The sequence below is a fragment of the Solanum verrucosum genome, unplaced genomic scaffold (genome assembly GCF_900185275.1).
Source record: "Solanum verrucosum unplaced genomic scaffold, falcon-dt-bn FXZP01000235.1, whole genome shotgun sequence".
In the NCBI taxonomy this organism is placed as follows: Eukaryota; Viridiplantae; Streptophyta; class Magnoliopsida; order Solanales; family Solanaceae; genus Solanum; species Solanum verrucosum.
In genome coordinates this window covers 3,118,650-3,130,765 of record NW_026019948.1, presented here as the reverse complement: position 1 = coordinate 3,130,765, position 12,116 = coordinate 3,118,650, and the positions used below count along the sequence as shown (strand labels likewise).

Sequence of the window (12,116 nt, the reverse complement as noted above, 5' to 3'; positions counted from 1 at the left end):
AAATACCAACGAAATTGGCCCAAAAGGGGGCCCAAATTCAATTTCTCCCTTACTCTTTAATTATTTAATTGTGATTATTTATTGTTTGTTGTTTAACTCTAATTTTATACCATTTCTCTGTGTTGTTTTGTTTCTAACAAATCTTATTTTATTAACTCTTGTATTTTCATTTATAATCTTTAGTCAAATTTTTTTTTTTTAATTTTATTTTTATTAGTTTAAAATAGTTTTCATAAACCAAAAAATGACTCAAATAAAAACCAACTAATTTAGTTTCGTTAAAATTCTTATTACTTGTCTCTAATTCAAATGTTTCAATTAAGGTCCCATTTTTCTTAAAAAATAAAAATCGCTCTTTGTTTAACTATTTTCTCAAAGTTAATCTAATAATGTAAAATATTATTATAAATACTTACTTAGTCATTTTCTCAAGAAGGTTAGTCAAAACTTTTTTTCTTCAATTAATTTAAAATGATTTTCATGCTTTAATGTATTAAATTGGTTCAAGTTATTTTAAAATGAATTAAATAAATTCTAATTAATATAGTTTTATTAATATTCTAATCACTTATATTTCCAGTCAAATATTTCATTTTGAATCCCTTTTCTAAAAAAAAATAAAAAATGTGTCATTTATTTAACTATTTTTTCTCAAAGTTAATCAAATATTGTAAGTTTTTATTTTATGTTAAATCGTTATTTTTCTAAAAATAGTTAAATATATTTTAGTCAAGTCGCAGGTCAACCGCATGTTAGTGGGTACTTCGAATGCTTAAACCCTTCTCGAAGTGTAAATTGAACCCCGAATCTTCTTTGGTATTTTCAAATGATTTTTTCTGTTTAAATCTTTGAAAATTATAAGTTTTCTTAATTTCTTAAAAAAATTAAGTGGCGACTCTTTTCTAAGTATTTTTTTCAAATTGTTTTATACTTAGAACATTTCAAAAAGTGATTTTTCTAGAAATAGTTAAATTACGACACAACACTTAGTTCAATATTCATTATCTTAATTAGCATGCTATCAAATGATGATGAGAGATTCAATTTGGCATAACATGACTAAAAAAGCAAGTTAGATATAAGTCGAGAAGCTCGTGTTTAGGGGCGTATTCGGTATGAAGAAAATATTGTTTGATTGAAAACAAACTCCTTAAAATAATAGAAAATGATTCCAAATAAACACCTTGATAGATTTGGAATATCTTTAATTTAAAACCCAAAAAATTATAGATTTTATTTATATTTTCATACTTCTTCGTATCTGGTCAAAAGGTGAAAATAAAATAAAAAGCTTAGGACAAAGATTTTTTAGGTGAAAAAAATTAGTAAGACTAAGAACAAAGATGGAAAAAAAATTAATTTTTCTTTCCCTCACATTATAATATAGCACATGATGCGAGCACTACACTCATTAAAATAAAAATGGGTAAATCACTTAGATATGCTATATTGAGAAAATATTTACCATTTATGACTATAATTTCTGTTTAACTAAATCTATCAGTTTCATGGAATTAAAATTGTACAACTTCGGACTCATTTTCTTTCCTATTTATTCGTCTCTTTCTCTACATATGATTTCTCCTTTTTTTTTTCTTCTTCTTCTTCTTAAATTTTTTAATTCAAATAACTATCTTTAAATATTCATCTCTTCAAATCGATTTATACCCATGTTGCACGATTTACACCAAAAATATCACGAGGAGAAGAATACAAAGAACCAAAAATTGTACAAAATCGTGTGTGCAAATTGAGATTTCAAATCTCTAAAATTGCAGCAGCAAGCCATTGATGACCATTAAAAAGCTTCAAGCTTTGAATTCATTATTTAAATTTTACGAAAGTGTGATGCGTTTGTATAAGTTGTTCTTCCATATTATTGAAAATAACATTTTGGAGTTTATATCTTAATTTAAGGGAGATTCATTAACTTTAGCATTGATTTTATGAGAAATTTCAAATTAAAACTTGAAGAAGACGAAGATTTTGGAATTGTTTTGCAACTGTATTAAAATTGAATTAGATCTATTTCATAATTGTATTAAAATTGAATTAAAATCATGAACAATACATTTATAATACATATTTCAAATATATCATCTTCTTATATAATTCAAAATAATTTATAAGATACGTATAATACATGTTTTATTTACGAATAATGATATATGTTTAATTCAGTTTATAGATCATTGTCTTGTCTTTCGTTAGTTACGTTTTGAATTCATTCATAATTCTCTCTTCTAATTCAACTTTAATATTGTGTAATACAATTTTAATTCAAATTTAATTCATTTTGAAGTTTTTTTATTTATTTGTTACTATTAGATACTTATTTAATTCATTATTGATATAACTTATAAGTTTAATTCAGTATAGATCATTGCCATGTCTTTCGTTAGTTACGTTTTTCATTCATTCTTAATTCTCTCTTTTAATTCAACTTTAATACTATGTAATACAATTTTAATGCAAATTTAATTCATTTCGCAGTTTTTGGATCTATTTGTTACTATTGGATACTTCTTTAATTCATTATTGATACAAGTTTAATTAATTCTAGAGATCATTGTCTTGTCTTTTGTTAGTTACATTTTCCATTTATTCTTAATCTCTCTTCTTATTCAACTTTAATACTGTGTAATACAATTTTAATGCAAATTTAATTCATTTTGCAGTTTTTTGATTTATTTGTTACTATTGGATACTTGTTTAATTCATTATTGATACAAGTTTAATTTACTAAATAGATCATTGTCTTGTCTTTCATTAGTTACGTGTTTTTATTCATGCTTAATTCTCTCTTCTGACTCAACTTTAATATTTGTGTAATACACTTTTAAATACAAGTTTAATTCATTTTGCAGTTAATTGGTTGATTTGTTACGATTGAATTACTTGTTTAATTCATTATTGATACAAGTTTTTTCAGTTTACATGCAGATCAAAGAATGCTCGATCAAAGAATGCTCTTTTGTTTACTACATTTTGCATTCATGTTTGATTCTCTTCTAATAATTCAACTTTAATATGTTTGTAATACATTTTAAATTCAAGTTTAATTTATTTTGCAGTTTCTTATGTCTCTTTATTTGTTACGATTAAATTACTTGTCTAATTAATTATTGATACAAGTTTTATTCAGTCTAATTTCATTGACTACTCTACGAAAGAAAAGAAAAAAGAGCAATAGTAAGAGAGGGAGAAAGAGCAACAAAAAAAAAGGAAGGGAGAAGGAACAACAGAAAGAAAAAAAAGAAAGAAAGAAAGAAAGGAAGGGAGAAAGAGCGAGACAGAGAAAAGAGAGAAATTAAAGAAGTTGTTATAAATTGTAATAATTTAAGAGTATATTTAAAATAAATAATTATTTTTTAAAAGGGATCCACTAAAGTAATTTTGACACAATGACATATTTTTTGCTAGACTGATGCAAACTCAACTTTCACTTGCAGAAAAACTCAGTTATCCCTCAGCATTCAGTTTAGTATATTATGGTGATTTCAAGGGAATTCACAAGGATTTTTTCCCTATTGTCAAAAGAAAAACATGGATCAGAAAGATTATCTTACCACTTCTCATCAAACATGGATGATACCTCCTTCCAAGCACCATCTCCAAGTAGCAAATAATTACCTTCAACTATCACTATTTTGTGTCTGCAAAACTCACTATGAATTTTTTTTTTAAAAATGGACGAGGCAACGTTAGCAATAGACAAAAGAACTTTAACATTTGTCTATTCCTTATGTGTCTTTAGAAACTTATTTAATTATCCAATCAAATTATTGAAATATCGGCAGACACCTATGAGAGAGGTATTAATAATTTTAGTTATCCAGTGCCCACAAGTATGAAGAAAAACTTTAACAGAAGTAGCACGATCATAGTGAGAACACTGATTGAGCAAACACTTCTAATGACAAGACACCTCAGCAGGCCTGCATATGTAAAACATTACCCAGCGGCCAGCTTTCACAGTTTCATAACGTATTCTTCAATTTACTTCTAACCATTACATAGAGCATCAACTAAATTCAAAGAAATGAACTGATAAAACTTATATTCTTTGTTCATTCATCCATTCATCAATTTCCCCTCAAAATAGTGAACTGAACACACACGATTGAGACACATTTAGAATTTTATAGGGTGCAATCAAAGACAGAAAATAGCATCCAAACTAGTTATAAACTTACTGAAGGTTCACAACGATATCATCTTCTATAGGATCTCCTACACCATGGTCAAAAGATGGACAGTACACTGATCCCTTGCAGAAGAAAGATTACCAGATCTTAGAATTTTCACTACATGAACAGAGCAAGGTAGATGCAAGCAGAATAACAACCTCTTCTCTAGATGAAACATTAAAGTTCAAGCCCACACGAGATTAACTCAAAAGGCTAAAAAAAATCATTCATGGAAGTAAGTGCAAGTAATCAGAGGTGAATATTCACTCACCTGATCTTTAAGAGTCTTAAGGCATTCTAGTAGTAAATTGGGGTCAAACGTCCATGGAGCTGATTCAACATAAAAAAATTATAGAGAGAGAAATATAAGTTAAACCAGAAATTAATGCTTAAACTGTGTACAAACATATTATCTATTTGCTGCGAAAAAAGAGAACTTACCACCCCTTCTCGCATGTGCTTTCTCTGGATCCTATAAAACAGGCCGACTAGTTAGATTGTTGGAACTGTAACAAAGTTCTAATGAAATCTGCTAAACACATGCTCCAACCACAATATATGTACAAAGTTTCACTTATAATTCTGTAATTCAAAAGAAAAAGGTTGAAAAAAATATTTTATAGCATCCAAAGGCGTGGCCTAGTGGTCAATGGAGTTGGTTGAGCACCATGAGGTCTCAAGTTCAAATCTCAGCAGAGACAAAAACACTAACATACCAGGTGATTCCTTCTCATCTATTCTGGCCTTAATAGACAAAGTTACTAGGGTACTTGTTGCTGGTGGAAGGTGACAGCTATCAAGCTGGCCCGGACACCACGGTTATCAAAACAAAAAAAGTATTTTATATGCAGCTCCTCTGTTGTTTTTGTATATTACTCTTTCATCTCTTGTTCAAATACTAACTCAACGTTTGTCCTCTGTCCATTACTCAAAACCAGCTAACAACGCACATCAAACAATAAGTCTTTGTCCATTTTAAGTAGATTTTCAAATGTTTTGGCCAAAAACTAAAGAAGCAGTCAAATAAGGCTAGGCACCAGAACGGGTTGTACTGGTACCGTTCCGGTACCATTCCGGTCCGGTAGTATTCGGGACGGGATGGGATACATTGAACCGGTACACGGAACGAAACGGTATCATGATTTGGTACCGGTATACCGGTACCGGTTCATTCCGGTTCCGTTCCGGTCCCGGTAAATCATTTTTAATTAAAATAAAAAATAATATTTTTTTCATTATTTACTTTTATTAGCATTTCTTTTTTGTTTATTTAATTTTTTAAAATTACAAACTTGAGTTATTTAACTTACAAGTTATAAGTATAACTTAATAACTTATAAACTTCAAAAGATTCAAATCTTTAAAACTTATAACATAACTGCATAAGCTCAAAAACTAAAAAAAAAAAAACTTTATTAAACTTAGCTTACAAACTTATATACGTAAAAATTAAAAAAAATATCTTTAAAATAAACTTAAGTAAAATTATTATAAATTTTAGAACTTAAATACTATAAACTAATATAACTTAGAAAAATAAAAAAAACATTCATATTTTCGTAATTCAAAATAACTCAAAAAAAATAATTATGTTTTGAAATAGCTATATGTGCCGTCCCGTTTATCCCATCCCGTTCCGTTCCGTTCCATTCCGGTCCGTCCCGGTTCTATCCCAATATATAGTGGGATGGGACGGAACTGAGCCTCCATCCCGGTAATTCCGATCCGGTTCATTCCAGTACCGGTCAACAACCCGATCAAACCATCCCGTTCCGGTCCGGTACCGGTTCGTTTCGATCCGATGGTCCCATTCCGATACGGTGCCCAACCTTACAGTCAAATGAAGCAACACATATAATAAGAAATCATATGAAATTCTACCTCCATTGCATCAAGCTGATGACGATAAAGGTGGAATCCATCCATTGGAAGAACAATGGCAACTTCTAGAGGCTCAACTTGAGAATCAAAGGAAGGAGACTTTTGGGGCCATAACTTATTGACTCTCTTAGCTACTTCAGATACGACAGTGCTATTTCCAGCACCGGGAGGACCAGCAAGACCAACAATATGCCTGCATAAATAGGCATGTTGTTCTCCTTAAGGCACCTCATGGAATTAGTCAACATACCAATTAGTAGTGTGTTTTGATAATAATAGCAGTTTGTAGTTAAAAAAGTCATGAAGCACAAGCAATGGGAGAATATCGGAGATGATAGAAGTAAATAATAATACCAATATAAAGAAAATGATAGTTAATATACATAAAAGGAAAAAAATGCATGTTTGAGTCAATGAGTAGATGTTTGTAGCCATAAACATCACAATCACTAAATTAAGATACACAATTCTACTCATTTAAATTATTCAAAGCATGTTATTTTACATTTCAGAGATGTGTTTTATATTATTGATGTAGGCTCAACTTCTAATTTTGAAAAACATGCTTATTTTTATTATTATGGCAACTGACTCATCAACTGATTTAGGGGTCATTTGGTAGGGTGTATAAGAATAAAGTTGATTATGGTGTACTAGTAATGCTTGTATTAGTTATGCTGAGATTATTTCTTATGCAGTGTTTGATTTGGTGTATTAAAAAAAACATGCAATGCATAATTTATAAAATAAATATGTTTACAAAAATACCCTCCACAAATATGATAGAAGGGATGTGAAAAAGGTTTTGATCGACAAATGTGTCTTTAACCATGCTAATGCAAGCATTAGAACCCATTGCATTACTAATACCATGGATTTCAATCCATTAGTTATACACATTTTTTTACCAAAGAGAGTATAACTAATGCTTACATAGATTGAGAAAGTGTACCAAACAAGGTACTAGTAATACACAAAGTTAATGTATGCATTATATTTTCTAATAGACTCTACCAAGAAACCCCTTAGTGACTATGATGTTTTATGTATATTCACTCTCTATTATTAACATATTTACACGGATAATCGAGACATATACATTCTGGTTGTCGCTTCTTGGGGTATCTTCTTCTTTCTTCTTCCTTTATTCCCCCTCTCGGAGGATCTGTCGTCTCATTTTTCCTTTTCTTTATGGCACATGACATATTAGTCCTCTATATTGTTATACATCTCATTCAGATAACCAGCCAGATGGTAGAGGCAGACTAGAAATAGCAAAAACTTAAAGGAATCATTTCTTCTTTCCTTCATTTTCCCTTTTCCAGGTTCCAGTCAGTATTTAGTAAGGCCTTAAGGTTAGGAAGTAATTCAAGATAAACCATGGTTATCTTGAAAAGCTACATGTAAATAGCATCTAACAGATTTACAAAATGATAGCTTACTTGAAATTAGGGCTTGATGTTGCTGCTGCAGTTGGAACAAGGTGTTCGGCCAAAGCATCATATATGTTATCCATGCACCTACAAGGTACACAAATATGAAGTCAAACATATAAATACAAATTAATAAAAAATATCACAGTTGTATAAGGTGGACAAAGCTCAACTTTACCCATTTCACAAAGACAAATTTTCTCATGCCGAGCGAGACATGCAACTGCACAGGCTTTATCTTTTAGCATTTATGCAGGAAATGCATTGATAGCTTATGAAATAGCTATATGTAGAAAAGGAGGTATCTACTATCTATAGAAGAACAAACATGACATATTCAGTCTAGATTGATTTTGTCGTTCCAGTCAGACACAGATTTGTTTTCGGAGTTGAGCTATATCTTTTTAAGTAATAAAAAGTCTTATTCATGAGAGAAAAGGTAGCACACAAGAGCCCACTATGGAAGAAATCAGAGAATAGGATTAGGCATGACCAAGCCAAGAGAAATGAAAATACAGCAAACAAAAAACAATCAACTAATATTAAGTGTCAACACAAAAGGAAGTGGCCTCATCTAAAGATGTAGCCCATGTATTATACAAAGAAAATCTTACAGACAGGTAGAGCTCGTATCAATCTATACCATCATTTTTCAATCCTAGTTCTCGTCCTCTATCACTCCAAATGATTTTTTGTCCTCTTCAAGTCTTTTTTAACTTTCCTGCATTTCACATTCCAGCATTAGACCATTGTGCTAGCAATATAAACTCCCATGATTTAACTTGATCAATCTACATAAAAACAACAAAGTAGTCCACAAGCTCAGTAACTGCTTGCGTCGTAATATTGGTATTGGTATTTCATCTCCAAGGAACTTGAAGCATACCAATTTCTTGTCCTACTTTGCAAGCTTTAAGTAATTGCTGCAAAATCCACCATAAGTTAACTAGAGTGATTTGTCCTATATCTAAGGAAGTCCTACATCTCTAATTGCCGTAGGCCTATTCGGAACTAAATGAATGAACACTAGGCCTACCAAAAACATGAAGTAGAGCAGCATGGTCTCCATACTGTTGACCAAATATTGAACATGGATGAGTCCCACAACATTGGGAAGTTCTTTCCACTCAAATGCCTCAGGAACAATGCCAGTCAAACGTAGTTGGTATAGAATTGGCAAACCCACTGCAGCCAAGTCAGTCAGTAATTCTAGAAAGAGTCTAGAAAGAGAGAGGGTCTAGTTTTCATATGAATTATATTGAGAATTTCAGTCCATATAATCAGACAGTTAGTTAGGAAGAGGTCCCTACAAAGTCTGCTCGTGCTAATAACTTGACTTGCACAACTAGGAATACGGCCAGAGAAGTGCATATGGCCCTTTCCAATTTAGAAGAAAATAAATACAATCACACTTGAGTAAAGAAATGAGTCAAGGTCCTATCTTCAGTTCTTCACTCATTTAACAAGAAAATGAATGCTATAAATTGATGTATATAGAGCCACAGTCATTAAAAGCAGCTAGGACTTTTGCAGTGTCTATTCATAGCAGAAGCTATTCAAATTTCAACCTTCTTTCAATTATCTTCAAACACCAGAAACAATAGAAAACATGTTGAGATGATACATAACTCACTTGGTCATGTCTCTTACAAGTTGGGGGTCTCTTTTGGTTGCTTAAATGAAGCCTTACAGAAGAATATGTATATATCAATAGTACAAAAATGACTGATAATAAAAAAACTAAAGAAAAACACTTGCTCACGCCTCACACCCAGTAAATGCTCTTAATAATTGACTCGGAGTTTACGATATAAAATCTTGCAAGCAGTATGATCCTACTACGACAGTATTGTAGGCTGGTAGAGATAATAGGAGCAACATGAGACTGAAAAAGCAATAAATGTCAACAAGCAATCCCAGGGCAGAAACAAAAGAAGGCATGAGGGTACGGCATAACAGAAATAGATGAAACTGTAAAGCTCAAAATATTTGTTATGTGGTTTGGGATAGCCAGCATACCCAGCTTCTATGACAGGAATATCTCTCTCTCGGCTACATGAAACCTGAAAAAGATATATGAATTACATTTGCAAACTGCACTCCATTCATCAATTATTATAAAAACGAGATAGTCATAGACAAATATCCAGGTCTAATCATCTGAAAACAAAAATGTCTTTATGTGAATCTCCTCAGTTTTATACAAGTCAAGCTAGCTATAGAATCTGAACCTGCAAAAGGCTCCACTTCTGAGTACGAAATCCAGCTTGATAAAGTAAAGTTCCAGCAGCATTCTTCGTGGATGAAGGAGATGTATAACACTTAATCCACACAGGAAAGTTTTCTCTTTTACTCAGCAATGTCTCTGCAAAGCCCAAATTATTGTTGTAAGCTATGATCTTTGAAAGAATACTTAATATAATGTTCAAACGCCACCTATTTGAGCTTTGCAAAGCAACGCCAAACCAAACCCCAGATAAAATAATAGTCAGTCGAACACCTTTCACTGAAAATATACTGTGTATATATAGGTCTAAGTATTACTTTTTACGCACACATATATATTAGATTTTGAACATCTTTAGCGGAATTTCTGACTTCACCACAATTGGCAACATAAAAGGCGAAATTGGCATCGAAATCATTTTATTCTTTCAATTACTTATTTGTATTGTTCACTGCGATTGCATACATTTCCATAATCGAAAATTTAAATGTTAAATATACAATAATTACAACAAAAATTATTCACCAAACGGAAATTCATCAATAAACGGAATCAAGAGTGCAACAGTTGAACTCTATGATTTTTGTTGAATTATTATTAATCGATAGTAATTATAGAGTAAATTTAAATACTAAAAAACCTGAAAATGGATATCGGAGTTTCGTGAAGCTCGCCGGAAACGATGAAGACTCCATTAGAACAGTCGCAAATTTTCATTTTCACGACAAATATATCCCTTATGTTTTTGGGTAAATCAGTAATAATTCATTAACTATGTACGTCACCACTTAGATCCTTCATATTTACCAAAAGTGTTCACTTTTGCTCCTTTACTTGTTCAATTTGATTTGACACACTTTTAAGAAAATAATAAATAAAATAATAATTTTATTATATTAATTTTAATCATTACTTTCTCTATTTTATATATTACATGTCCGCAATACTAAAATATTTATTTTAATTTACTTGTCGATTTATAAAATCAAGATAGAATTAATGAAGTTTTTCTCATTTTATCCTTAAAACTAACTCTTTCTTAAAAATATAAATATTGTAAAATTCTACATTAAATATCTTGATGACTAGGGTTGGGCATAAATATCGAAAAACCAAAAAATCAAACCGAACCAAACTAATTCGGTTCTTCGATTTTTCGGTTCGGTGTTCAGTGTAAAGGTCTCAAAACTGCGGTGCACCGAAGAACCAAACTTTATTTTTAAAAAATTAAAATTTTAAAAAATAATATATATATATTGACATTTTCTTAACTAAAAATAAAAAGTCAACTAACAAATAAATCATTCATGAACAAATCAAAGTAGCATCAAATGTACAATTTAATAGTTAACTTCAAATATTAATCCCAAGAGGAACCGAAACATATTTTTATCAATGTACATTATGTAAATGAACTCGTCTTTGTCTTTGTTTTACTCGAGAAGTAGTTGGAGGCACAATGTTCTTAACAAAGACAAATATAGTATTTTAGTTAGCCCTAAGTGTTCCATGGCGTGACACATTATTTATTAACATAGTTTTAAAATTTTAAGTATCTTATTCTTTGATTTTTTTCCTCATTTTATTTTTCATTCGCACCAAAAAATTGATTTAAAAACACCGAACTAAACCGAACTGAAGTAGAAAAAATTGAACCGAATTAGTTTGGTTTGGAATACGGTGCACACTTTTCTAAAACCGAAAAACCGAATCAAAATTTGATAAAACCGAACCGAAGAACCAAACTCCCACCCCTATTGATAACGTTCATGTCCACATTAACTTACATAACTCGCTGTCTATTTGAGCGATACGTCTTCAGGTAGGACCTCCACATCATCTTCGTTCGCCTTAGTGGAATGTAAGCATTTAATCTCAAGCAACATCTCCTGACTCTTGTTGGCATATATCATTCCTTTTTCTTTTCTTTTTTGTTATAGCCCATTTTGCCAGCAAAATTCTGGTGATTTGGGTATTAGCAACATTGATTTCTCTGTCATTTTTCATTTCTTTAGTAGTAACCTAGCTCTGATACCACATTGTCGTGTCCTTAGTTTTCAACTAAACACACATGCAATTTTTGACAACTCGCTCGTGATTTTGTTATGTCATTAGAAATTGCTAAGAGAATTGTAGAAAAATTACAAAAGAATTGCAAGAAAGATTTGTATTAGATATAACTTGAATTATTTGTTTGATGTCTTTACAAATGAATGTTCATCTATTTATACTACTCAACTAAGATCTAATAAGCAAATAATTATTATTATACAAATCTCTACATAATTACAAATAAATCTCTTTTAATTTCTAGAAAACTAAATTTAAACTATTTCAAGGATCTTCAATGCAAATCTATGAAATTCTAGGATTCTACCATGAAAA

General features: G+C 30.8%; 3 protein-coding genes across 5 annotated transcripts in view; 1 reads left to right on the top strand and 2 right to left on the bottom strand.

The window, feature by feature from the left end:
• The window catches only part of LOC125812646 (ATP-dependent kinase-like protein notR'), a 35,934-nt gene extending 26,338 nt beyond the window's left edge, over positions 1 to 9,596 (bottom strand). Inside the window, exon 1 of one of the 3 annotated variants that reach the window (XM_049492141.1) lies at positions 9,524 to 9,596. The gene's annotated coding sequence lies outside the window, so the exon portion shown is untranslated. Of the gene's footprint in view, positions 1 to 7,682; positions 7,728 to 8,147; positions 8,173 to 9,523 lie in introns of those variants that run through there. The other 2 variants (XM_049492148.1, XM_049492156.1) reach the window with 2 other exon arrangements.
• LOC125812605 (protein OSB2, chloroplastic-like) overlaps positions 1 to 12,116 on the top strand; it is a 129,893-nt gene that overhangs the window by 39,413 nt on the left and 78,364 nt on the right. The window lies entirely within an intron of this gene.
• On the bottom strand, positions 3,566 to 9,596 carry LOC125812703 (putative uridine kinase C227.14). Its single transcript, XM_049492191.1, has 7 exons — positions 9,524 to 9,596; positions 7,514 to 7,591; positions 6,072 to 6,264; positions 4,632 to 4,662; positions 4,462 to 4,520; positions 4,197 to 4,270; positions 3,566 to 3,656 (listed from the first exon to the last, which is right to left on the bottom strand). Exons 2-7 carry the CDS (start codon positions 7,585 to 7,587, stop codon positions 3,566 to 3,568), a joined length of 522 nt encoding a protein of 173 aa, XP_049348148.1. The 5' UTR covers positions 7,588 to 7,591; positions 9,524 to 9,596.